Raw genomic sequence first — 27,351 nt, forward strand, 5'->3', positions numbered from 1 at the left:
AGTCGCCTGATGCTGGAATCAAACCCAGCCCCTGGCGCTGTGAGCCACCATGCCATCCCAATGATAATACCATGAGGTCACTAGACCATAGTCTAGTGATAATACCATGAGGCCATTAATTTCCCTAATTTAAATGTTAAGTAGTGCATTATCGAATTGGCTTCCAGAATCCAAAGTGGAAATTTGGAAATAATGATGATTTCATGCATTAGACCAGTGGAGAACCACAAACCAATAAAACACAGAAGGGCACCTTGCAGACTTTCATCCATATACCATCTCTTTGCCAGAACAATCTCACTCCCCTGCTCTTTCCCCATAGCACTGTAATTTTTATTCCTGATCAAGTATTTACCCAATTCCCTTTTGAAAGTTATTATTGAATCTACTTCTTTACACTTTCAGGTAATGCATTCTGAACTTGCTGTGTTCAAAAACATGTTTCTGCAGTTGCCTCTGGTTCTCTTGTTAATCATGTCTAGTTTCAGCTGAATGTGTGCAATGGTTCAATCTTAGGATCTTTGACATGTCTCAACATGTCATTAGAATCTCAACTGATTACTGCTTGAAGCTCTATTAGCAGTGTGTTTGCATGGTCTTCATCATTTCAAATTATGACAACTGTTTAAATTTAGCACTGGTCATAGAATTTTGTCAGGGCAGAGACTGGCCCCCTGTAACCCAGTCCCAAACGTAGGGCTAAGACAGACTAACTAACATCTGTCGACACGAGGAAGTGAACAGTTACTTTCTATGGTGTGCTACTCTACAATTGTATCACTGGGTGGGTTTGCACCAGGGCGAGATGGACTTCAGTAAGTGGGTGAGAGCTTGGAGCTAAAGATTTGGGAGTCCATTTATGCATGGGCATATGATTTTTTTTGGTCAAAAGTCAAGGTTAACTTTTATATGAGTTCAAATAATACTAAGCATATATGGTACATTACATATACACATTGAAACATATAAATATGCAAATGAGCAGCTGGAGTAAGCCACTCAGTCTCTTCAGCCTGATTCTCCATTCAATGAGATCATGGGCGATCTCACTTTCACCTCAGCTTCACATTCCAGCCTTGCCCAATAGTTTTCTGACATCTGCTTCACGGGAATGTATTTACCTGTACCTTAAAATTATACATGATTCTGCTTGTCACATTATGTCATGATCTGTGAAGCAGCACAACTATATAGAAAACTCATAACTGACCAACAAAATAATCCAGTTGCAGATCTAATTCATAAATGGAAAGCTATTAAATTAATAGTAAATGGAAAGGACAGTAAGTTGATCTTGGTATGACATCACACTTCAACAAGGTTGTGCGAAATATACATTTGAGGATGAAGAAACTGACATGTTGGTATCAGTTTTAAAACAGATTGTTAAATTATTGTATTTATGAATAAACAGCAATCATATTCTACCTTTTATGTTTGAATTGAATTGAATTTATTGTCACGTGTACCACGGCACAGTGAAAAGCTTTGTCTTGCGAGCAATACAGGCAGATCACAGAGTTTAATAGCATCAATAGTAAATAATAGGTAAACAGCAGCAAAAACAAAAACACAGGTACAGACGAATGTTAAGAGTTTGTGAGCCCATTCAGTATTTTACAACAGTAGGGTAGAAACTGTTTCAAAACCAGCTGGTGCGTTTTATCAGTGCCCTTCCTTCTAGAAGATCTGTCTATTACAAAAGTAGCTTTTTGCCTGTGGACTTGAATTTCCAGAAACATTTCAGCATTCACAGCTTATATGGCAACACACCAAGCTGCATTGTTGTTATGCTTGCTTCTATTGGAGTACAAGCTTGTCATTCTTTCATGATATATGAACACTGTTAGTGAGGACATTGTTTGTTGCCCAATCGAAAATGCCCTTGAGAAGATTATTCTGAAGTGATGCAGTCAACATGATACAGGTACATCAAAGTAATGCTTGGAAGGGATATTCAGGATTTCATCCCAATGACAGTGAAGGACAGGCAATGTAGTTCTAAGTTAAGTTGGTGTTTGGTTTGGAAATACCTGTTTCCTTCTCCACTCATCCCAATTATATTTGGTGATACTTCCATATGATTGCTGATTCTAGATGGTTGGGGATTTCTATTCACCCTGTCTGTGCCTCTAAGAATCTCAGATATCCAAATCAAGTCCCCTCTCAGTTTTGTCTGTTCCAAAGAAAACATCATGAGCTTAGCCAACCTCTCATTGCTAAACTACTCCATCCCAGCCAAAGTCTTAAGTGGCTCTCCTCTGCACCCCCTTCAATGCAATCACATCCTTCCTATAGTAGTGACCAGAACTGCACACAGTACTCCATCTGTGGACTAACCAAAGTGTTGTACAGCTCCAGCATAACCTCCCTGCTATTATAATCTATGCCACAACTGATAAAGACAAATGTTCTATATGCCTCTTAATTATCATATCAATATATCCAGTCACCTTCAGGGATTTTGCGCAAATGCCCCAAGATCCATCTGCTCCTCCGAGCTTCCTAGTGTCCTACCATTCATTGAGTGCTCCCTTGTCTTGTCACTTCATCCAAAGTGCATCCCTCACACTTACCAGAGTTAAATTTCACCTGCAACTGATCTGCCCAAACCATTTACAATCTTCTTCCTCACTCTCAATCATCTAAGCCAATCTTTAAGTCATCTGCAAACTCACCTATCAAACCCCCACACTCTCATCTACATTATTTCTGAATAAAGAACCCATTGTTCAATTGCAGTCTCCAGTGACACAATTCTACCTTCCATAGCCTTCTACCACCACCCCACTTCCTGTCACTTCACTAAGTCAATTCTGGTTCCAACTTGCTAAGTTATCCTGGACCCTGTGTACTTTTACCTTCTTCAGCAGTTTCCCATGTGGAACCTTGTCTGAGGACTTGCTAAAATCCATATAAATTAGATCAACTGCACTACCCTCACCATACATCTGGTTACTTCCTCAAAACATTCGCTCGAATTGTTAGGCATGATGTCCCCTTGGCAAGGCATGCTATTACTAACCAAATATTACACCTCCAAGTGAAGATTAATTGTCTCCTTCAGAATTTTCTCCAATATTGCCACCTCCCTTGTCTCAAGACAGTCATTAAGAATTTGGGTTAGAACTACAATAACCTCCTCCCTGGTCTCCCACAGCAGCCTGGGATAAGACTCACCTGGAACTGGGGATAGGTTCATTTATAAGCCTGCCAGAACCTCCAATACTTCCTCACTCACTACATCAAACTGCTCAAGAACCTTACAGTGCCTCTTCCTGAATTCTGTATCTCCATCCTCCTTTTCTTATTTGCCAGTGTTTTTACAAAAATCCCCACATGCCCCCTCTTGCTTCAATTGCTGCCCCAAAGTTCTCTAATCACCCCCGCTGCTGATTGCCATTGTTTTCTCTCATGTCCTGATGCTTCCTCACACCATGCCCAACATTATCTCATATCCTCAGACAATAACTGATTTCATTCAGTTAGGATATTGCATGCAAATCTGGTCTCCTACCTATCGAAAAGATGTTGTGAAACTTGAAAGGGTTCAGAAAAGATTTACAAGGATGTTGCCAGAGTTGGAGGATTTGAGCTACAGGGAGAGGCTGAACAGGCTGGGGCTGTTTCCCCTGGAGCGTTGGAGGCTGAGGGGTGACCTTATAGAGGCTTACAAAATTATGAAGGGCATGGATAGGCTAAATAGACAAAGTCTTTTCCCTGAGGTCGGGGAATCCAGAACTAGAGAGAATAGGTTTAGGGTGAGAGGGGAAAGATATAAAAGAGAACTAAGGGGCAACTTTTTCACGCAGAGGGTGGTACATGTATGGAATGAGCTGCCAGAGAATGTGGTGGAGTGGTATAATTGCAACATTTAAGAGGCATTTGGATGGGTATATGAATAGGAAGGGTTTGGAGGGATATGGGCCGGTTGCTGGCAGGTGGGACTAGATTGGGTTGGGATATCTGGTCGGCATGGACAAGTTGGACCGAAGGGTCTGTTTCCACGCTGTACAACTCTATGACTCTTTGACTCTACAACATATATCTGAAGGAAAAGTGAACAGAATTCAGTTAATTTCTACATTCTAGTTATTGCATAATGTTCAATTCATCCAGGGACAAATATTTTGTCTTGTGTGAACATTCTATGTCTCAATTCACATTTCTTGCCACAAGTACATGAAGAGCAGGGGAATATTGTAGCAATCTCTTGTGGTAGAAACATGAAAATACTTTATATCATTTTACTCAAACATTGCTCCTGCTTTAAGTGTATAATGGCCCTGTTCTTAAATTGGAAAGCAAGGATGAATGAAGGTTGAAAATGGGTCAAAGCTCAATTGTTAATCAACTCCACTAGTGCAAGATGCTAGTTTTTTTAAAAAATAAGTTGTAGACCTTGCTTTCTGTGGAACAGATTTTTGTTCCTTTCCTGATAATTGTGGCTTAACAATCACAGTTCGGAATCTAGAATAATGTTAGGCTAAATTTCCATGGTCATCTACTAGCAGGTCTGCATGGGGTGGAAGGGCAGATTCATAAAATTCCTCAGCTGGTCCTCCCTGCATCCTTCAGCCTGTCCTGACTTACCTATTGTTTGACGGGGTGCGGCAGAGGCAGAGCCATGCCACAGGCCAGACTTAGACAAACAGGAGGTTGGAAGAATGTAACAAATCAGGCAGCATCAGGAGGTGAAGAAGTCAATGTTTCAGGTGTAACCCTTCATCAGGACTGGGGATGGGTGTAAGGGGAGCTGCAGATAAAGAAGGGAGTTGGGGAGTTAGGGGTAGGTGAACACAGGTAAAGTGTATGACCTAGATGGTTGACGGGAGGAATGAATTGGTTGGCAACTGAAAGGGTCAATTGGAGGAACGGAAGAGTGGGGGAGGGGGTTAGAAAGGAAATCGGAGGTTTGGAAAGGAAGTTATTTGAAATTGGGGAACTCAATGTTGAGTCCTCCCAACTGTAGATTGCCCAGGCAGAAGATGGTGTTGTTCTTCCAATTTCCAGTCTGATTTGTTGTGGCAATGGAAAAGGCCAAGGTTGATCATGTGGGAAACAGAGTGGGAAGGGGAATTAAAATGGGCGGTGACAGGTCAGCCCCTGCAGGCCTGGTGGAGATGCTCAGTAAAATGTACCCTGAATTTACAATTTGGTCTCATTGATGTAGAGAAGACCACATCAGGCTGAAGGTAGCCCTCCACTCTCACTTCCAACAGAGATCCTTGGCCATGTATGGGCTGCCTTCCAACCAGTTTCAACTTTGAAGGTTGGTAGGGGTAGTTTGCCTTCCTTTCTGCATTGGTCATATGTCCCCTTACCCAGGTCTGCCTTTGAGAGGGGGTCTCTCCCGACCCTCAGCCTCACCATCAAAAGAAACAAGTCACTTGCCGCACGTATCCCCCGCACCTACTTAGTGCTGGACTCTAGGACTTGAAATCTGGAGATTGCGTGTAGTCCCAGATTTAGTTACCTTTGCTGTTGCTGAGACCAAAATGTTGCCAGCTAACCAGATTTTTCAGTCAATCTTGCATGTGGAACTTCCACCGAAATGAAAGTCGCGTCTTCAGTCAATTATCTGGAGCATTAAATACCTACAGGGCTGTTGTGATCAGCACGAGTGGAAAATACTGCATCTGAAAAAATCCTGCCTCACTTCTCTATAAAAGATACTTTTCTGTCCTATGAATACTATCTAAACTATTACAACAAAGCAGCATAACTGAACCTTACACTTCGCATGTTGTTATGAAGGTGTAGGTGTGTACTCTACCTTTAAGAGAGTGTGAAAGCTGGCAAGGACTGACTGAAAGCACAGTGTGTTGAACAATTTAAAAATGTAACATTTGGTTGTGAAACAAATAGCTGGGTCTGCATTGCCATGTTACACAACAAACTTGAATTTGGCCAATCAGTTTAAATTATGCCCCAAGATACTAAAATCCAATCAAATTTGAATTTTAATGTTTTCATTACATCAAACCAATGTGACAGTCCGATGTTTTGGGGGATCTGAAATTGGGTATTTTGAACAGTTGGGGAGAATGGCAAAGAGCAGCCAAGCGCCAACCGACTGCCAACAGACGAGCTAGCTCCCTGAAAGGTACCTGTCCATAAGAGATTTGTGTAGCAGAAGACTGAAGAAAAGACAAGTCAGAAAAATCTACAGAGGAAAATCTACAATGGAGAATTGACACAGCTGGCCGGTTTTGAAATTTGAATTATTTTGTAAATCTTAATAGGGGATTTTGTCGGAGCAGTATTGTAGATTGGGAAGTAAAAGACAGGTTGAAGAGGAAGGAGTTCTAAATAGTTGTTGTCTAATGTTCTCTTTTGGACTTAAAGAATATAATTATTAAATTTTTCTTTAAATTGTGACCGCTGGGATAGTTCTTTGTCTCTCGAAATTTAGCAGGTTACAACACGAGGTGAGCTTCTCTGTGTGCCTGGTTTAAACTGACAGAGGGGTTTACTCCATGTCATAACAATGTGAAGACATTTTCTTTGAGATTTGTATTAAAATTTTTGTGGATGATGGAGAGAATACGTACAGTACAAAACACATTTCTAAGCCCAAATTCCTTAGCTAGAGGGAAAGGCTAGAGAGTTTTACTGTCAAAAAAAAACATTAAAGATAGTACAAGGGGGTAACATATTGTACAATTAATTAAAATAAAAACATTTTTCTTTCCTGAATGGCCTTAATTGGTTGACACAAAAATAACAGTCTTGCATTGATTTGATTTGTAACAGTTTGAATCCAGATCACTGTCCTTTGGATAATAAATTATTCAAACAGCCCTTTAAGGTGCTGTATCAGAAAGGAAAGACCTTTAACTCAACAGCTGCCAATAAATTCAAGCTTTTTTTGTTAGAAGTAATATTTAACACTTCATTTATTTTTATGCTACTTATGCAGAAGTTATCAAAAAAGCCAGTGCCTGCTTAGATTACTGAAAAGGCCAAAGTTTAGTGTTATACCCATGGTCACAAACTGGTACCAGGGAAACAGAGCAGCAAGAAGCAGCAGTGCCAATATCAGAAACAGGGCTCTAACCCTATACAAAGCCAGTCTGTTCAACACTTGTCTAGCTTTCTGCAAGCAAAATGAGAAGTTCCTGTCTCTTCTCATGGTAATACTGCCTATTATATGAAATCACAACAGTGCCAAAAGACTGTATTTCACCAAGAGTACATAATACATTATGTTGCAGCATAATCAATTAAAACTCATGTGACCAAGGACACTTTCTGTCTGCATCATTTATTTTTGTCACATTTATCTGATCAACATTTCTCACTCAGAAAGACAAAATTATAGCCTGGCAAGTCTACAAAGGCAGTTTCATCGTAAATTCATCAATTGTAATGCAAATTTACATGAAAAACATTTGAAAGATACAACAATAATGACACTGATTATGTTTGAACATCATGGTTCTGAAAGGATGAAATGGACATTCTGTGATGTGCACGCAATATTTACTTTCCTAAAGGAGCCATAGTTCATTCGAAGGTTCACTTTTTTTGTCATTGGTACATTGCAATCAGGATTATCTTCAGTTAGAATACTGTATTCCAAAATAATAATGTAACCCACTGGATACATAATTACGATGTACTACTTATTGATTATAGAGGGTGGTATGGCACAGTAGATAACATCTCTGCCCTGGGACCAAAAGCTTTGGGTTTAAGGACCACACCACGACTTCAGAGCCAAGGATCGTGTATTCATAATGTACATTCATGACCATAAATCTCAAGAGCCTACAAATTCTTCTAACATATGCCAATACTGAGTGGTAAGAGTGGGAGAGATTTCTGGTGAATCATATGACTGGGGGATCTACCATCAATATCCATAACCCATGACTATAACATGAATACAAGAAGTGTGTGGAGTCACAGCAACATGGACACACTGATTGATCTGCAGCAGGGATGGGGGTGTGCCATAGGTTTCCATGAGTTGGTCAAGAGCATGACAGTTTGGGGGCAGAGAAAAGATTATGTCCAACAAAAGGACATTAATGGTCATGTTATTACTCACTCTACTTAGGAAAAATTCAAGAGGAGCTCTGGCAGATGCCTTGGTGTCGGACTTTGTGCCAACTGGCCTGGTCAAGGAATAAAGAATGACAAGGGACTTGAGGAAAGAGTGAATTAGGCATTAGAAAGGGAAATAGAACTATGGGTAAGATATACTGTGCCACTATTACTATTTATAGAATCCTTACTTAAAGCCAAAGATCAAAGTTATTAATTTACCAGGTCATCCAAACCCCACAAAATACATCTTTGAGATATATAAAATACAATTTCAAAACTGTACCGTTGAGTCTTATCATGAAGTTTCCATCTTCCACTTACTGTTCAGGTCAACACAACAGTATTATAACTAAATTCACTAACAGATAAAGATTTTTTTTTTCCGAATTTACATTAGTCTATTCCTGTACACATTGCATTAGAAAATGGAAATAAAAGATGAAAAGAAACAAAGAGTAATTGTAAGCAAGTTAAAGCTTGTCGAATGCAATTGGATGGGCACTTCTGTTTTATTAGCTATCATTATCTACTGCTACTCATACATCTACATCCTGACATAAAGTCAATCAATCATATCTGTTTGCCTACATAAACTAATCTTCCCCTATTTACACGAAGGGTTTCTGTCTTATGGCATAATAAATACACTAGAATAAGAACAAAGCTAGTCTTGAGCAGACATCATTCATCACTGAGTAACCCCTCACTTTCAGCACTTGTACTGACAAAGTGAAAATATCAGAAGAATTATGGGATTGTTCAATTTGAAATTTATGCACATGGTCATCAGTCATACAATGACTGATAATACAACACATGCATCTGTTTTTCTTTACAGTGCTAGAGGTATGCAGACAATTGTATTTACATTATCCATTGTTATGCATCTGTTTATCAGTGGGGGAAGAGTGAGCAGAAATTAAGCTACATCGATGCCACTCAAAGGTTAACAAACCCCTCCATAAAATGAAGAAGTGCTTTGAGGTACACACAGAATGGAATACGACTGAAGCCATTAATGGCAGCAACATCAGAGGCTGGAGATCCAAATTCTGTGACATTACTTTGGAGGCCCTTTGTACAATTGTGGACAACATGAAACCCTCTTCCCTCTAGGACATAGCTGTAGTGCAATGGATGCCAGGAATTTATCTCCCAGCACTTAATTGCAATGCAGGGACAAGTTTCATAAACTCACCATCATTGTTGCAGTCGAAGTATTGCTCACTTATTCACTGCTCACAGCCTTAGCAATCCCCTTCTTCCTCTCACACGCTGGGCATTCCATTTTCACTATTACTTTCCCACACCTCATATGTCACACAATGAAGATGAGCTATTTGACGAAAAAGGCACATTCTTGAAATATCTTACGACACTAGGACCTGATGAGGTGTACCCTAGAACTCTGTGGGAAGCTAGGGAAGTGATTGCTGACCCTCTTACTGAAATATTTATATCATCGATAGTCACAGGTGAGGTGTCGGAAGACTGAAGGTTGGTTAATGTGGTGCCACTGTTTAAGAAAGGTGGTAAAGACAAGCCAGTGAACTATAGACCAATGAGCCTGATGCTGGTGCTGGGTCAGTTGTTGGAGGGAATCCTGAGGGACAGGATGCACATTTATTTGGAAAGGCAAGGACTGATTAGGGATTGTCGGCATGGCTCTGTGTTCAGGAAATCATGTCTCACAACCTTGATTTGAGTTTTTTGAAGAAGTAACAAAGAGGATTGATGAGGGCAGAGTGGTAGATGTGATCTATATGGACTTCAGTAAGGTGTTTGACAAGGTTCCCCATGGGAGAGTTAGCAAGGTTAGGTCTCACAGCATACAGGGAGAACTAGCCATTTGGATACAGAACTGGTTCAAAAGGTAAAAGACAGAGGGTGGTGGTGGAGGGTTGTTTTTCAGACTGGAGGCCTGTGACCAATAGAGTGCCACAAGGATTGGTGCTGGGTCCTCTACTTTTTGTCATTTACATAAATGATTTGGATGTGAGCATAAGAGGTACAGTTAGTAAGTTCGCAGACAACACCAAAATTGGAGTTGTAGTGGAGAGCGAAGAAGGTTACCTCAGATTACAATGGGATCATGATCAGATGGGCCAATGGGCTGAGCAGTGGCAGATGGAGTTTAATTCAGATAAATGCAAGGTGCTGCATTTTGGGAAAGCAGGGCTTCTACACTTAATTATAAGGTCCTCGGGAGTGTTGCTGAATAAAGAGACCTTGGAGTGCAGGTTCATAGTTCCTTGAAAGTGGAGTCACAGGTAGATATGACAATGAAGAAGGCGCTTGGTATGTTTTCCTTTATTGGTCAGAGTATTGAGTACAGGAGTTGGAGGTCATTTTGCGCTGTACAGGACAATGGTTAGGCCACTGTTGGAAAATTGCATGCAATTCTGGTCTCTTTTCTATTGGAAAGATGTTGTAAAACTTGAAAGGGTTCAGAAAAGATTTACAAGGATGTTGCCAGGGTTGGAGGATTTGAGCTATAGAATGAGGTTGAATAGGCTGGGGCTGTTTTCCCTGGAGCGTCTGAGGCTGAGGGGTGACCTTATAGAGGTTTATAAAATCATGAGGGCCATGGATAGGATAAATAGACAAAGTCTTTTCCCTGGGGTGAGGGAGTCCAGAACTAGAGGGCATAGGTTTAGGGTGAGAGGGGAAAGATATAAGAAAGACCTAAGGGGCACCATTTTCACGTAGAGGGTGGTACGTGTATGGAATGAGCTGCCAGAGAAAGTGGTGGACGCTAGTACAATTGCAACATTTAAGAGCATCTGGATGGGTATATGAATAGGAAGGATTTGGAGGGATATAGGCCGGATGCAAGCAGATGGGACTAGAGGTTGGGATACCTAGTTGGCATGGACAAGTTGGACCGAAGGATCTGTTTCAGTTTTGTACATCTGAATGACTCTATGACACTCATTAACAATCCCTTCCATCCTGCAGAAGAAGCTGCATACATTCTGAGGCAAAGGTTGCTACATGAAGGTGGCCAGGTCCAAGGAAAGCTTGGTGGAAGGATGCTTGTCACACTGATTGTGGCAGCCAACAATGATGGAAACATTGTGCAGGCTTCTTCTTACCTAAATCTGTTTTCCTCTTACCTCTACCACTTTTAAGCACCCTGCAAATGATGTTAGCATCCAGTTCTTTCTTTGTTCTCATCAAAAGTTCACATCAAAAGTTGGCTCTCTTTTTAATTTCAGGTATTGAGACAATGGGTGCCCTGAGCTCAAATTAGGAAAAGGAAGTCAGACTTCCTGAATGTGCAGCATCACTTGATCTGACTCCAGTACACACCAGTTCAGAGAATGGCACCATAGAAGCTTAGAAAATAATAAACCTGCCTTCACCATCAAAAACCTTTTCTCCACAGTCAGGAATAAATTTCCCAAGTAGCAAGACAGACCAATCTCAAATAATAAACTGGCAAATAATTGGGTATTGAGTGTCAGAGTCCTGCAAATCAGTGGTTCCTCAGTAACACAGCACACTTCAATGAAACAAACTGCTCATTAACATACATTTACTTGCATTTACTGTGGTTACAGTCTGACTAGAGAGGTTTACAACATAGTGCATGCAACAAGCTAAAGAAGGATCAAATGCATCAATGTTTCACGTTTCTTTTAAAATGATTTTCATTATCTTTGTACGATGTTTTGTGGCACACTACTTTAAAATAACACTGCAGGACCTTTCCACTCAGTCAGGACAACATTTGATTGACGAGTCACAGTCACAGAAATGTACAGTATGGAAACAGACCCTGTGTCCAACTCGTGTATGCCGAACAGATATCCCAACCCAATCTAGTCCCACCTGCCAGCACATGGCCCATATCCCCCCAAACACTTCCAATTCACATTCCCATCCAGATGCCTTTTAAATGTTACAGCTGTACTAGCCTCCACCACGTCCTCTAGCAGCTCATTCCATACACGTACCACCGTCTGCGTGAAAATGTTGTCCCTTAGGTCACTTTTATATCTTTCCCCTCTCACCCTAAACCTATGCCCTCTAGTTCTGGACTCCCCGACCACAGGGAAAAGACTTTGCCTATTTACCCTATCCATGCCCCTCATGATTTTACAAACCTCTCTAAGGTCACCCCTCAGTTTTCAATGCTCCAAGGAAAACAGCCCCAACCTATTCAGCCTCTCCCTATAGCTCAAATCCTCCAACCATGGCAACATCCTCGTAAATCTTTTCTGAACCCTTTCAAGTTTCATAACATCCTTCCGATAGGAAGGAGACCAGAATTGCATGCAATATTCCAAAAGTGGCCTAACCAACATCCTGTACAGCTGCAATATGATCTCCCATCTCCTATTGTCAATGCTCTGGCCAATAAAGGAAAGCGCACCAAAAACCTTCTTCACTATCCTAGCTACCTGCAACTCCACATTAAAGGAGCTACGAACATGCACTCTTTGTTCAGCATCGTTCCCGAGGACCTTACCATTAAGTGTGTAAGTCCTGCTAAGATTTGCTTTCCCAAAATGCAGCACCTCGCATTTATCTAAATTAAACTCCACCTGCCACTTCTCAGCCCATTGGGCCATCTGATCATGATCCCATTGTAATCTGAGGTAACCTTCTTCACTGTCCACTACACCTTCAATGTTGGCGTCATCTGCAAACTTACTCACTGTATCTATTATGCTCACATCCAAATCATTTATATAAAAGACAAAAACTAGTGGACCCAGCACCGATCCTTGTGGCACTCCACTGGTCACAGGCCTCCAGTCAGAAAACAACCCTCCACCACCACCCTCTGTTTTCTACCTTTGAGCCAGTTCTGTATCCAAATAGTTCTAACTTTGCTAACTAGTGTCCCATGAGGAACCGTGTTGAATGCCTTACTGAAGTTCATACAGATCACGTCTCCTACTCTGCCCTCATCAATCCGCTTTTGTTACTTCTTCAAAAAACTCAATCAAGTTTGTGAGACATGATTTCCCACGCACAAAGCCATGTTGACTATCCCTAATCAGTCCTTGCCCTTCCAAATATATGTATATTCTATCCTTCAGGGTTCCCTCCAACAACTTGCCTATCACCAACATCAAGCTATATTTCCACAGCTTGTCCTTACCACGTTTCTTTAGTAGTGGCACCATGTTAGCCAATCTCCAGTCTTCGGCACCTCACCTGTGACTACTGATGATACAAATATCTCAGCAAGAGGCCCAGCAATCACTTCCCTAGCTTCCCACAGAGTTCTAGAGTACATCTGATCAGGTGCTGTGGAATTATCCACTTTTATGCATTTCAAGACATCTAGCTGTCCTCCTCTGTAATACGGACATTTTTCAAGATATCACCATCTATTTCCCTACATTCTATATCTTTGATTTCCTTCTCCACAGTAAACACTGGTGCAAAGTACTCGCTTAGTATCTCCCCCATCTCTTGCGGTTCCAGACAAAGGCCACCTTGCTGATGTTTGAGGGGACCTATTGTCTCCCTAGTTACCCTTTTGTCCTGAATGTATTTGTAAAAACCCTTTGGATTCTCCTTAACTCTCTTTGCCAAAGCTAGCTCATGTCCCCTTTTTGCCCTCCTGATTTCCCTCTTAAGTCTACTCCAAAATTTACCAAGCATTGAACTAGTCCAATATCACAAGTGATCCTGTAATAAGTTTATTTAAATACTTAAATCAGCAATTTAAATATTTCTGACTGGAACCCTATTGTAAAACACGAAACATTACACTTCTGACAAAATAATCGGCAGCCTACTGCTTTATGGTAGATGATAAATTCCAAGACAACAGTTTTTGTGAGAGTCTTACCTACTGTTAACCACACTGCATAAAGCTCTCAGCCGATGGATTATTATAGTTCTACAATGAATTCACACCTGAGTAACCCTTAATATCTCCATCACCTGCTTCCACATTTAATTCGGTCTCAGACATTCCTTCGAATGCTGGTAAATATGACCACCCACTCTTAGAACTTGAACTAAATGCTTAGAGGATCCAGTGAAAGGCCGTAATGTGGATAATCAAGAAAAACTTTCAACTGGCTGTGAAAATCTCACACCGTTGTGCATGGAGTACATTGAAAGGTCATTCAGCTTTTCACTCCTTCCATTAAAGTTCATGTGTACAGGTCGCTCTGTTGTGTTCCCCTGTAACTTCGCACTATAGAAAATCACGTTATGGAAAACTGCTAATGAAAATTAGAAGATTACTAATAGAAAATCACCATATCTGTTCAGTAAAATGTTTGCATTATCCAAACAACATCCACAATTTGACAATCGCATTACAGCCAATTTGTGCTGACAATATGCGCATTATAGCTGAATGAGCTGTAGTCAGAAAGAGTGTGATGCTCCAATACACTCTTTTGTAAAAAAAGTGTACAGATTTATAAAACAAACATGGAGAAACTTTCTGGACTCAAAATGTTAACTCCATTTCTTTCTCCACAGATGCTGTCAGACCTGCTGAGTTTCTCCTGAATTCTCTACATTTATTTCAGATTTTCAGCATCATTAGTATTTTGCTTTTATTGGAGTAGAGATTTATGACCTCGTTACTCTCACTTCAGCTGTTGTTCCTTTGCTGAGTTATTGAGACAGGCAGGGCTGAAGAAACCCTGCCAGGATCCTGTGTTATGCATCAGTTTATTTAAAAACAGAATCTTTACATGATTTATTGGTGGCTAAATACCTGTTCTGTCAAATAGAAAATCACATTTGGCACAAAGCACTATTGAAACATTGCCTGTTCACACCTGGTCCAGAGTGTCTGATTGAAAACAGGGCAAGTCACAGGAGCATATAAGATCATACGAGCTTACTGCACTATTTGCAGAATGAAACTTCTCAGAATGGTCAGCCCTATCACCATTTTAATAAGCTTCACCCCACCTTGATGTTTTTAAAATGTGTGCATGCTCTTTCTCCAATTACTCCTCATACTTCCTAAGAGCAGTGATCCATGCTGTGATATATTTCCTCAGCTAACAGTCATCCAGGAAGTGTCGCCAATCCAACTTACTGGTTTTCTTGACAACCGTAACTACATGTCTTATTACAACAAAGTGGGTATGTTATGAAGGTTTTTATTTTGGAAAATCATAACAATGTTAAACAATTAAAGGATCAAAGTAACAATCAGAGATTTACACACTTCAGTAAATATCTTGAACTATTCTGAACTCCGACTTTCAGGTCAGACAAAATGCTTGTCTCAATTCCAGCATCGTAAGTTCTGTACCAAATAAATGCCATAGACACTTAAAACTGACACAATGTATCAGAGTTCTTGAAGTGATAAAAGTATAAAGTGAAACTTAATCCATGCATTTGATACCACTGTGATTTATTTAATCTCATAAATGTTACTCGTGTATGGAAAGATAAAAGAAATGCATTACAGTCCAATAACTGACTTTTTTGATTGATTTGAGATTGATTAGATTCCCACTTGTTTCTGTGTCCCATCTTGCCTTTCATTAATAATACAATTCTGAACTACACACTACTGTTTCTCCTAACTGCAGATTCCATAACTCCCACAACATGTCCTTCAGCAGGAATTAATACACTATTGAAATCAGACCACCTCCTGCTCCAATTTCTTTTCTCTCAGTATCACAAAGCTATAGAACCCCTCCCCTGAGTTTACTCTGACTTGTTCATTGCATCTTCATAATGGAGACAGTTGATGCATTAATTGCAAGCTTCCAAACTCCCTCTAGATTCTGGGAAGTTCCTACGAGATTGGAAAACTGTGAATTTGGCACTTTCATTCAAGGAATGACAAGAGACAGAAAGCAGGAATTGCAGGGAGAAAACCTTACATCGTCATTGACAAAATTCTGCAGCCTATTACTAAGGATGTAAGAGCAGGACATTTTAAAAAATCATAATACAATCAAACAAAGCCAAAATGGTTTTATGAAATAGAGACTGTACTTGGCAAATATAGTGGTCTGCGAGGGTACAAAAAGTAATCTGGATAAAAGGGAACTTTATATAGTAGATGTAGTATATTTGGATATCCAAATGAGTGACTTGCTAGACCATTTCTGAGGACAGTTAAGAGTCAACCACATTGCTGTGATTTCAGAGTCACATGAAGACCAGACCAGGCTTTTGGGACAATTAATGATTGCTCTCATGGCCACCATTATCAAAATCAACTTTCAATTCCACGTTTTTAAAAATTAAATCAACTGAACTAATTAATGGAATTTAAATTCCATGAACTGTCATGGTGAGATTTGAATCCATAGTACCAGGGTACCGGTCTGGGCTAAAACAAAACCTGATGAAACTCAGCAGGTCTGGCAGCATCTGTGGGAAGAAAGCAGTGTTAATGTTTCAAGAACCTCTTCAGAACCCAGACCTGCTGAGTTTCTCCAGCAATTTCTGTTTTTATTTCAGATCTTCAGCAACCACAGTTCCTTGTTTTGTATTAGCCTGGGCTTCTGGATTACTGGTACAGTGACATTACCACGACACCACCATCTTCTTAAGTGTCACCTCATGGGATATCTAAAACTAAAGGGCAGAGGACTTTAATAAAGAGTCTCCCTTTTAAGGCACAGATAGGAGGCATTTCTTACCACAGAGGTTCATTAAGGGCAGAGAAGGCTAAGTCTATGAAGATATTCAAGATTGAGTTAGACTAACTCTTGATGTACATAAGAGTGAACAGTAATTGGTTGCAGATGAAAGAGTCTATTTAAGACCACAATTACATCAGTCATGATCCTCTTGAATGGTGAAGTTCAAGAAGCCAAATGGCCTACTCCGTTCTTATTACAACAAACTGGGTAGTTTGCAGGATTCCCATTTACATCTAAATAAGCCTTGCACGCAGAGTATTTCCAAACAGGTTATGGCAGTGGAAAAGCAGAATGTCAAAATAATCAGCAACACAATCTTGCTACATTTGTCAGGTATTTAAATTCTAAGCCTGGCCTCATCCAATTTAGAAGAAAGTGAGGACTGCAGATGCTGGAGAATGGAACGGAACATTTCAGAGGACACCTCTGGGACACCCACACCAACCAACCCAACCATCCTGTGGCTCAGCACTTCAATTCCCCCTCCCACCCCAACAAGGACATGCAGGTCCTTGGACTCCTCCATCGCCAGACCATAGCAACACGACGGCTGGAGGAAGAGCGCTTCATCTTCCGCCTCGGAACCCTCCAACCACAAGGGATGAACTGATTTCTCCAGTTTCCTCATTTCCCCTCCCCCTACCTTGTCTCAGTCCCAACCCTCGACCTCAGCACCACCTTCCTAACCTGCAATCTTCATCCTGACCTCTCCGCCCCCACCCCCACTCCAGCCTATCACCCTCACCTTATCACCCTCACCTTAACCTCCTTCCACCTATTGCATTTCCAACACCCCTCCCCCAAGACCCTCCTCCCTACCTTTTATCTTAGCCTGCTTGGCACACTTTCCTCATTCCTGAAGAAGGGCTCATACCCGAAACATCGATTCTACTGCTCCTTGGATGCTGCCTGATCTGCTGCGCTTTTCCAGCAACACATTTTCAGCTCATCCAATTTACCTTCCTTCTCTCTCAATGTTAGTGGTGACATAGACAATTCATTTGGCATAATATTTAATAATAAGCAAATGAGAAGTATGAATGAGCAGTTGATCAGAAATATATAAGTCAGTGCCTCTCACGTCTGCTCAAGTATACTATATTTATCAGCTATTCCTTTAGACATCTTGCCATGATGTGCTGGCTTTTACGAAATTAACAATAGGATTTGGGAAGCTGCATATTAAGACAAACATTTTAAACAATGGCTGAATTCAGGCAATGCGATGAATGGAAACGTTTCATTTCCTGTGAGGAAGGAAATGTTGGAGGAAATGAGTTATGGAATGGTTTTTGAAAAAACAGAAGAAACAACGATATGTACAAGTTTTGTAAGGTTTGTGAAGGTTTGTAGCTCAGGTTGAGGTTTAGGGTGTAGGTTTGCTCGCTGAGCTGTAGGTTTGATATCCAGACGTTTCATTACCTGGCTAGGTAACATCATCAGTGGCGACCTCCACATGAAGCGAAGCTGTTGTCTCCTGCTTTCTATTTATATCTTTCTCCTGGATGGGGTTCCTGGGGTTTGTGGTGATGTCATTTCCTGTTCATTTTCTGAGGGGTTGATAGATGGCATCTAGATCTCCCCGTGTCTGCGTGGGTTTCCTCCGGGTGCTCCGGTTTCCTCCCACAGTCCAAAGATGTGCGGGTCAGGTGAATTGGCCATGCTAAATTGCCCGTAGTGTTAGATAAGGGGTATATGTAGGGGTATGGGTGGGTTGCGCTTCGGCGGGTCGGTGTGGACTTGTTGGGCCGAAGGGCCTGTTTCCACACTGTAAGTAATCTAATCTATGTGCTTGCTTATGGCGTTGTGGTTGGAGTGCCAGGCCTCTAGGAATTCTCTGGCATATCTTTGCTTAGCCTGTCCCAGGATCGATGTGTTGTCCCAGTCGAAATGGTGTTTTTTTTTCATCCGTGTGTAGGGCTACGAGGGAGAGAGGGTCGTTCTTTTTGTGGCTAGCTGGTATTCATGTATCCTGGTGACTAACTTTCTTCCTGTTTGTCCTACGTAGTGTTTGTGGCAGTCCTTGCATGGAATTTTGTAGATGACATTGGTTTTGTCCATGGGTCGTACTGGGTCTTTTAAGTTTGCTAGTCCGCTATGTAGATGATACCTTTGTCATCACAAAACATAACAAGATAGAAGAGACATTTAACATCATCAACAACACCTCCACAGGCATAAAAGTTCACCAAGGAGGAAGAAACCGACAACAAACTTGCATTCCTGGACGTCACAGTCAAAAGAAAGGACAGGGAGAACTACAAACCTGCATATACAGAAAACCGACAAACACTGACCAAATACTTAACTACACCAGCAACCATCCCAACAGACACAAACAAAGCTGTATCAGAACACTATTCCAATGAGCCACCACACACTGCAGCACAGACAAACTCCGGAAAACAGAGGAGAACCACCTATACAATGTATTCAAGAAGAACGGATATTCAAAAAAATACAGTGCGCAGATTCCTCAAGAACAAACCACGACAAGCAGACCAAACACAGCCAGAAACCCTAACCACCTTACCATACATCAAAGAAGTTTCAGAAATGACAGCCAGATTACTAAGACCCCTCGGAATCCTAGTAGCATACAAACCAACCAACACTCTCAAACAAAAACTAACAAACTTAAAAGACCCAGTACAACCCATGGACAAAACCAACTTCATCTACAAGTTCCATGCAAGGACTGCCGCAAACACCACGTAAGACAAACAGGAAGAAAGTTAGCCACCAGGATACACAAACACCAGCTAGCCACAAAAAGACACGACCCTCTCTCTCTCGAAGCCCTACACACAGATGAAAAAACAACACCATTTCGACTGGGACAGGCTAAGCAAAGACATGCCAGAGAATTCCTAGAGGCATGGCACTCCAACCACAACGCCATAAACAAACACACAGATCTAGATGCCATCTATCAACCCCTCAGAAAACGAACAGGAAATGACATCACCACAAACCCCAGGAACCCCATCCAGGAGAAAGATATAAATAGAAAGCAGGAGACAACAGCTTCGCTTCACTTGGAGGTCGCCACTGATGATCATTACCTGGCTAGGTAACGAAACGTCTGGATATCAAACCCACAGCTCAGTGAGCAAAACAAGTTACGTGATTTTCACTAAGCCAGCACCTATTGTCCATCTCTAAATTGCCCTAGAGAAGTTGGAACTACTGTAGATCATCTGGTGCATGTACACCACCATACTGCTCAGGATGGAGTTCCAAAGTCATCTGAGCAGTAGCAGTGAAGAATCTCCGGTGTAGTTCCAAGTTGGAATGATGTATGGCGAGCATGGCAAATGTGCAGGTTCCGATGATCCATGAACTGCTGCTTACCATTCTAGATGTAACAAGTTATGCATTCGGAAAGTTGGAATTAAATTTGGTGAATTTCTGAAGTGCATCTAGTAGATGGTACATAATGCTGCCCCCTGGGTGTCAGTGATAAAGAGAGTGAAAGTTGAAAGTGCTGGATGGGTTGGAGCGTTGTTGGAGTTGCACCCATTCAGGCAGGTAGGGAGGCAGTATTCCATTACACCCCTTCTAGATGTGGAAAGGTTTTGGGGAATCAGGAGGTGAGTTACACGCTGAGGAACTTCTCGCCTCTGACCTGCTCTTGTAACCATTGTGTTTATGTGGTGAGTCCAGTGAGTATCTGGTCAATAGTAACCCCAAGGATGTTGAGAGTGGAAGATTCAGTGATGGTAATACCATTAAATGTCAAGAGGCAGCAGATGGATTATTGGTCATTGCTTAGTGTTTGTGTAGCACAAATATTACTTGCTACTTGTCAGCCCAAGCCCAGATGTTGTCCAGGTCTTGCTGCATTTGAACATGGACTGCTTCAGTATCTGAGGAGTTGTCAATAGTTCAGATGTGCAATTCTCAAACTGGAGAAGCTACAAAGCAAGGCTACTCACAAGCCAAACCACATCACCAGTATGAGGTACACAGAGCTGAGTAAACACACAACCAACATAGCAGATCTAAACTCTGCAGTCTTGCCACATCTTGTCAAGAATAATAGTCGACAGTTAAACAACTCACTGGACGAGGATGCTATACAAATATTCCCATTCCAATGACAGGACAGCCCCACAGATGAATGTAAAATAGAAGGCTGAAGTATTTGCAACCACCTTCAGCTTGATGTGCTGAGTGAATAATCAATCACAATCTCCTCCTGAGGTCCACAGTTGCCACTCTTCAGCCAACTCAATTCATTCCACAGGATAACCAAGAAATGTCTGAAGGCACTGTGTGTTCTGACAACATTTCAGTAATAGAACTGAAAACATGTGCTCCAAAACTAGCTGCAACCCTTGACATCTTACAAAAATGGTTACCTGGCAAAGTGGAAAATTGCCCAAGTATGCCCTGTACATTAAAAAGCAGGGTAAATCCAACCCAGCCAATCATTACTGTATCATTCTGCTCTCAATCTTCAGCAAAGAGATAGCAGGCAAAGTCACCAACTGTGTTATCAATCAACACTTACTAAACAATAACCTGCTCAGTGTTGCTCAGTTTGAGTTCTATCAGGCCCACTCATTGACCTCATTACAGCTTTGGTCCAAACGTGGACAAAGAGCTCCACTCTAGAGTGGGAGTGAGGATGGCATAAAAGTAGCATTTAATCAAGTTTGTGGCTTTAAGAAAACCAATGAATACTGCAATCAATGATAATCAGGGGAAAACATTCTACAATTTGAGTCACACTTGACACAAAGGAAGATCCTTGTTTTTCTTGATAGTTAATCATCTTGGCCATAGATCATCACCTACAGGAGTCTTTCAGGGTAATAATCCAGGCTCAACCATCTTCAGAAACTTGATCAATAACCTCCCCTCCAATCTTAAATGGAAATGTGTCAGCAATCCAAATGCAGCAAAGCCTGAACAACCTTCAAGCTTGGACAGCATTGTGACTTAGTGGTTAACGCTGCTGCCTCACAGATCCAGGGACCCAGATTCGCTTCCAGCCTCAGGAAACTATCTGTGAGGAGGTTGCACATTCTCCCAGTGTTTGCATGGATTTCCTGCAGGTGCTCCAGTTTTCTCCCACAGTCCAAAGATATGCAGGTTAGGTGGATTGGCCATACTAAATTGCACATAGTATCCAAGGATGTGCAGGCTAGGTGGATTAGCCACGAGAAATGTAGGGTTACAGAGACAGGGTAGGGAGGGTGAGTCTGGGTGAAATGCTGTTTGGAGGGTAAGTGTGGCTTGATGAGCTGAATGGCCTGCTTCCACACTGTAGGGATTCTATCATTCAATGCACATAAAAGTAAGAGGTAATGGCCATTTACAACATGAGACAAACCGACTATCACACCTTGACATTCAATGGCATTACTGTCAATAATGGGCACACCACTATCTTAAAGTTCCTCTCTAAGCTACATGTCATTCTGACTAGAAAATATATTGTTGTTTCTTCAGTGTTGCTGGAACAACCCTGGAACTTACCTCCTAACAGCAGTTCTAGTGAACCTCCAGCATATGGACTACAGAAGTTCAAGAAGGTAGCTCACCACCACCTTCTCAAGGGAAATTCGAGATAGGCAGTAAATGCTGCTTCAGCCATCAATACCCATATCACATAAATAAATGAAATAAAAACTCTGTTATATTCAGCATTCTCGCCTGTTTATGTTGACAATCTAGTAAAATGGTATGTCAATTCAGAAACAGAATGAATTGTCAGACATTAGAGACCAGCTGCATTTTTCCAAGGTTGCTTTTATATTACCGTACCTTGCACTTCATCATGTCTGTGACTCTTGCCTGCATCGACTGTCCAGCTTTAGGCCTCACCAAGATGTAGATCGCTTTCACCTCAGGGCAGGACCGCAGGAGTTTCTCCACAAGTACTTTGCCCATGAAGCCAGTGGCTCCTGTGATGAGCACATTTTTTCCTGCATAGTAAGCAGCAATCGATGACATGGTGGCCAACCTTTATTTTCCCTCTCGCAGTATTCCTTGATTGAAAAGATATTAACAACATGAGTACAACTTAACATATATATCACTTGCACACTTTTAGTTCTCCTTCCTTCTCGCAGAGAGGATGATTCATAAGCATCTGCCATGAAATCATATAGGTCAATCACAAAAAGAAGTTTGTTTTCTTAGTTCCTTCCTCCTCTGCTGTTTGAAATTTGTCTGAAAAACTGACCAACGATTAACAGGCAGTTAAAGAATGGTTAGTGAAGCAGGGTAAATACACAGGCTGAAAATACTGGGCTGGAGGTTGTATATCCAAGTTCTGGCAAACTTTGTATTTCTTTTTTGCATTAAAACAGACTGCAAAAAGAGATGGCTAAGAGAATACCAAGAGATTACTAATAAGAATAACAGGAGAAAGCTTTATCATATGAATACATTATGGAATAAGTCAGTTGGATATGCATGTATGAACAAAAATAATTCATCTATTTACAATGTAAGCAAAAAGGCAAGAAATTAGCTGGGTTGCAGATGTTACATAAGATATCAGCACTATACAGCATTACTGAAGAATCCTGTCTACAACAATGAATTTTGTATTTGTTACTGAGAAGAAAAACACTCGTGAAGTTAATACCTTTTAATTAATATCACTGTTACTCTTACAATGTAATTACCATATATACTCATTTAAAAGTCAAACTTTTTAGACTTTTTTTAAGATTTAATTTATTGGGACAACTATTTTATGGCTACTACTTTCGAGGGGCTGAAATTCATGCTACCGTCCAAAATACCGTATCATTAGCAGGAGCCCAACTGGTCTCCAAACAAATAAAGTGAAAAACATGACGAATTACAGTAATTACCAGATAAAGGCGATAGAATCAAGCATGAGTTAGTAAGCTTTTATTTATACATACAAAAGGTGAATAAGAAATATAAAACAGCTTTAAATCACAATTACATGGTACACTTTAAATTAAGCATGTCAAATATAAAAGTTCATTGAAATCCTGCAAAATCACCCTGTTCAACATCCTCAGCACTGAATAAAGCTTCATAGTCATCAGGATGAATGATATCATTGCATGAATCCGCTTCATCTTCGCTGTCCGCAGTTAGAGGTAGCACATCATCTACTTCTTCTTCGTCATCTATGTCATCCCATAGATAATCACCCTTTGTACCAGCTAATGCATTCGAAATTCCATATTTCTTTAATGATTTAGAAAGAGTGTCAGATTTTATTTCCTTCCATGAATTAACAATCCATTCACAGATCAGTGATAGAGCCCACATAGTGCCACCTTTCATGGATGTTTTTTCTCCAGGATGCATCCATGGAGAACGGGCTGACTCAGCCCCCCAGTCACTGCCCATTTTAATTCGCCTTCCCATTCCCTTTCTGATATGATCATCCTGACCTCCTCCATTGCCACATTGAATCAATTTGCAAACTTGAGGAACAATACCTCACCTTCTGCCTGGGCAGCATACAGTCCAGAGAACTCAACACTGAGCTCTCCAATTTCAAATAACCTCCTTTCCCATCCCCCAACTCCTTTACCAGCCCTTCCCCCTCCCTTCCATTCCTCTCAGTCATCTACTGGATTCATGCCTTCCTTAGACCAGGCCATACCCTCTACCTGTCTCCCCCATCCCCCATCTGCAGCTACACACAAAACGTCGACTTCTCCACTTCTGATGCTGCCTTGCTTGCTGTGTTCTCCCAGCCTCCTGCCTGACTACCTAGGTTTACCTCTGTTGGCACATTTTCCTTTCAGCATTGTCTGTAGTTGGTTCGATATCTTTTCCAGTCTCTCACAAGTTTCTCAGAAACACAAAATCTTGCTGCTACACAGTTATTTGTCTTCTCTGCAACTTCAATAACTTTCAGTTTAAACACTGCTGTATATTGTTTGTTTTTTTTTCTGGAGGGCATTTTTACACAAAATATTAAAGAAATTTCAAAAAGTATGTGACTGTATTCCACATGGTTGGTTGTCACCTGATTCTAACCTGATGCATCTTAAACCTGTTGAAAATGCGTTGCTGGTTAAAGCACAGCAGGTCAGGCAGCATCCAAGGAGTAGGAAATTCGACGTTTCGGGCATAAGCCCTTCATCAGGAATGTCTAACCTTTGCAACAAACTGGTGTGAATTGTTCAACAAATTACATAATAGCAGGAAAATAAACATGCATTTCTTCATTGTAACATTTATACACAGGATGATACCTTGACTTAGAAATGTTGACCTGTTAACTGGGAAGATCTAAGGTTGACTTTTATATGAGATATATAGAAAATTCCAGATTTTTTTAGCTAAACATCGGGCTCAACCTTTACAAGAGATCGGCTATCACTTGAGCATATATGATACGCTGATTTCTAACGTACACTCTCTGATGTTTTGAGGTCCATCCCAGAAGCCTGCGTACCCACAGAAGCTTCCAGGTGCCTAATCATAACTGCTACTGCACACAGGTACTGACAGGTTGAGAGGGAACATTCACTCAGAACAACTCAGCAATTCTAAGCAGATTTGAAAAATAATTAGTGAACAATCTATATTTCTCCCACAGTACAATGGACCAGGAGTTGAGATGACTCTATAGTGAACAGTGGGCCGAATAGAATGGGCAATTTATTTTGTACAGTTTGCCATTGACAGCATTCTGTTTCACGTGAATGATGTTTATCAATAATTGTTGTCAGGAATGTACTGAGCATTTTGGTTCAGAAAAAAATCCCTCAAACTATGATTTGGGTAAGGGAGTCACAACGGCTGCTGGGCTACATCAGGTGGGAGTAGAAGCAGGTACGCTTGGTGCTATCATCTCACTTATCTGATAGTACTGTTGGGCTGAATACTTTGAGGCAGCACATTGGCTCAGTGGTTAGTACTGCTGCCTCACAGCACCAAGGACCTGACATTCTCGGGCGACTGTGTGGAGTTTGCATATTCTCCCCGTGTCTGCGTGGGTTTCCTCTGGGTGCTCTGATTTCCAAAGATGTGCAAGTTAGGTGAATTGGCCTTGCTAAGTTGCCTATAGTGTTCAGGGATGTGGAGGCTAGGTGTATTAATCAGGGACAAATGCTGAGTACTAGGGGAATGGGTCTGGATGGGTTACTCTTCGGAGGTTTGGTGTGGACTTAGGCCAAAGGGCCTGTTTCCACACTGCAGGAATTCTAATTCTAATTCTAATGGCTCTTGCTCTTGTCCAATCAGCACTAAATTCTGTTCTTAAAGGCAGTCTGTTCCTCTTAGAAGGACAGCTGCATGATTCACAGAAGGTCACTGCTGTGTTTATGAACTGGAAAGATGGAACATCAGGGCTGACAAAGGAGTCCAAGTCAGCCCTTAAACTATATTCACCAGTAGATGAATTCATTCCAAAACCCCTAAATCGCTTGTGAAAAATCAACCAAAGAAAGACTGGCCCATGTGGATGGAGAGATAGAATCCCTGACAACTGCAGCTTAATCAGATGTTCTGTTTCTCCCATGCATGTTTCTCATGCTCATCCAATTAGGGATTCCCCTGATTCCCGCTCCTGCAGCTCCTCACAAGAAAGAATCAGGTACTGGAGAAATGGCAAGATCAGATGGGAAGAGTGTGTGATTGGATGAGCTGGAAGTGTCACTTTGGCTAATCCAGAGCCAGGCAGTGAACAGGCAGCAGAGCCCCAAGTGTTGGCTAGAGATGGAGGTAGGCAAAACAGTGGGTGTACGAACTGAGTGAGATCTCATCTTGGAAACAGTGTTTGGGAGTTCCAGTTACCATATATTAACATAGATTCAAAGTTAAAAGAGTTAGTAATGTTGGTAAGTTAAGAGTTAACAGTGTTGGTATTTATGCTATCTTAATCATCTAAACAAGAAAACTTTAAAAACACAATACAGAAGCTAACAACCAACTTTCTTCCAACAAAGGACTTAGTGGGAAAGAAACGTTGCCTTCAAAAATCTCCCTCAGGAAGCTTTCGCAGAGAGCCCCTGAACAAAAATAGTTTGGTGCACAGCCATAGATACTGCACAGCAGCCCTGATTGATACAGGATGACAGAAGGAGAGATGACATTGTTCCACTGGGTCTAGAAGGCCCTGAAGGAACATCCTCAAAGGGGCTTGACGTTACGCGTTCAGGGAGATCAATTCCCATCATCTGGACTCAATGATGTAGCAGCACTACCACAGGAGATCTAATGGAATAGATGGGTACCAAGACAGTGAGCACATCTTCAAGACAGCTCCTATGTATCATTCTACCAGCCACTAACATTGTTCAATGAACCATAGCCCATTTCTCGCCCAGCAGGCGACTTGACTCCGTAGACTCAGGTCTACTATCCAGCTACCTCCATTCTCAGAACCATCTCTCACTGCCTCCACAGACTGCCAATCGTTCAGCTGTGACAAGCAGATTATTCAAGCATAATCACACTTTTCTTTCATCATTTCTGTTGCCGGGCAAGCTGGAACACACACAGATGAGCAGAGGAAATCTCTCTGGGGACAAAGCTGTACAGACATGGCTCTCAGATTAATAGTTCAGCTGCAACAGAGCCCAAGCCAGCAATGGAAGATGAGAACAATAAAGATATCAGCAAGTGACTGTCTCATGCTTGTTCTCAACTCCATGCTCACTCTCATTTTGTCATATGACATGATGGTCAAGTTACTAAGATCACACTCTCCACCCAATACCCTTCCCTCTTC

At 41.4% G+C, this 27,351-nt stretch overlaps 1 protein-coding gene across 1 annotated transcript in view; it reads right to left on the reverse strand.

Moving 5' to 3' along the window:
- The window catches only part of si:dkey-97m3.1 (fatty acyl-CoA reductase 1), a 198,510-nt gene that overhangs the window by 117,218 nt on the left and 53,941 nt on the right, over window positions 1-27,351 (reverse strand). The window contains exon 2 of the mRNA XM_060839365.1: window positions 22,437-22,660. Coding sequence (XP_060695348.1) covers window positions 22,437-22,625 — 189 coding nt within the window. The 5' untranslated portion in view covers window positions 22,626-22,660. The remainder of the gene's footprint in view (window positions 1-22,436; window positions 22,661-27,351) is intronic.

This window comes from Hemiscyllium ocellatum, chromosome 19 (assembly GCF_020745735.1).
Source record: "Hemiscyllium ocellatum isolate sHemOce1 chromosome 19, sHemOce1.pat.X.cur, whole genome shotgun sequence".
Taxonomy (NCBI): Eukaryota; Metazoa; Chordata; class Chondrichthyes; order Orectolobiformes; family Hemiscylliidae; genus Hemiscyllium; species Hemiscyllium ocellatum.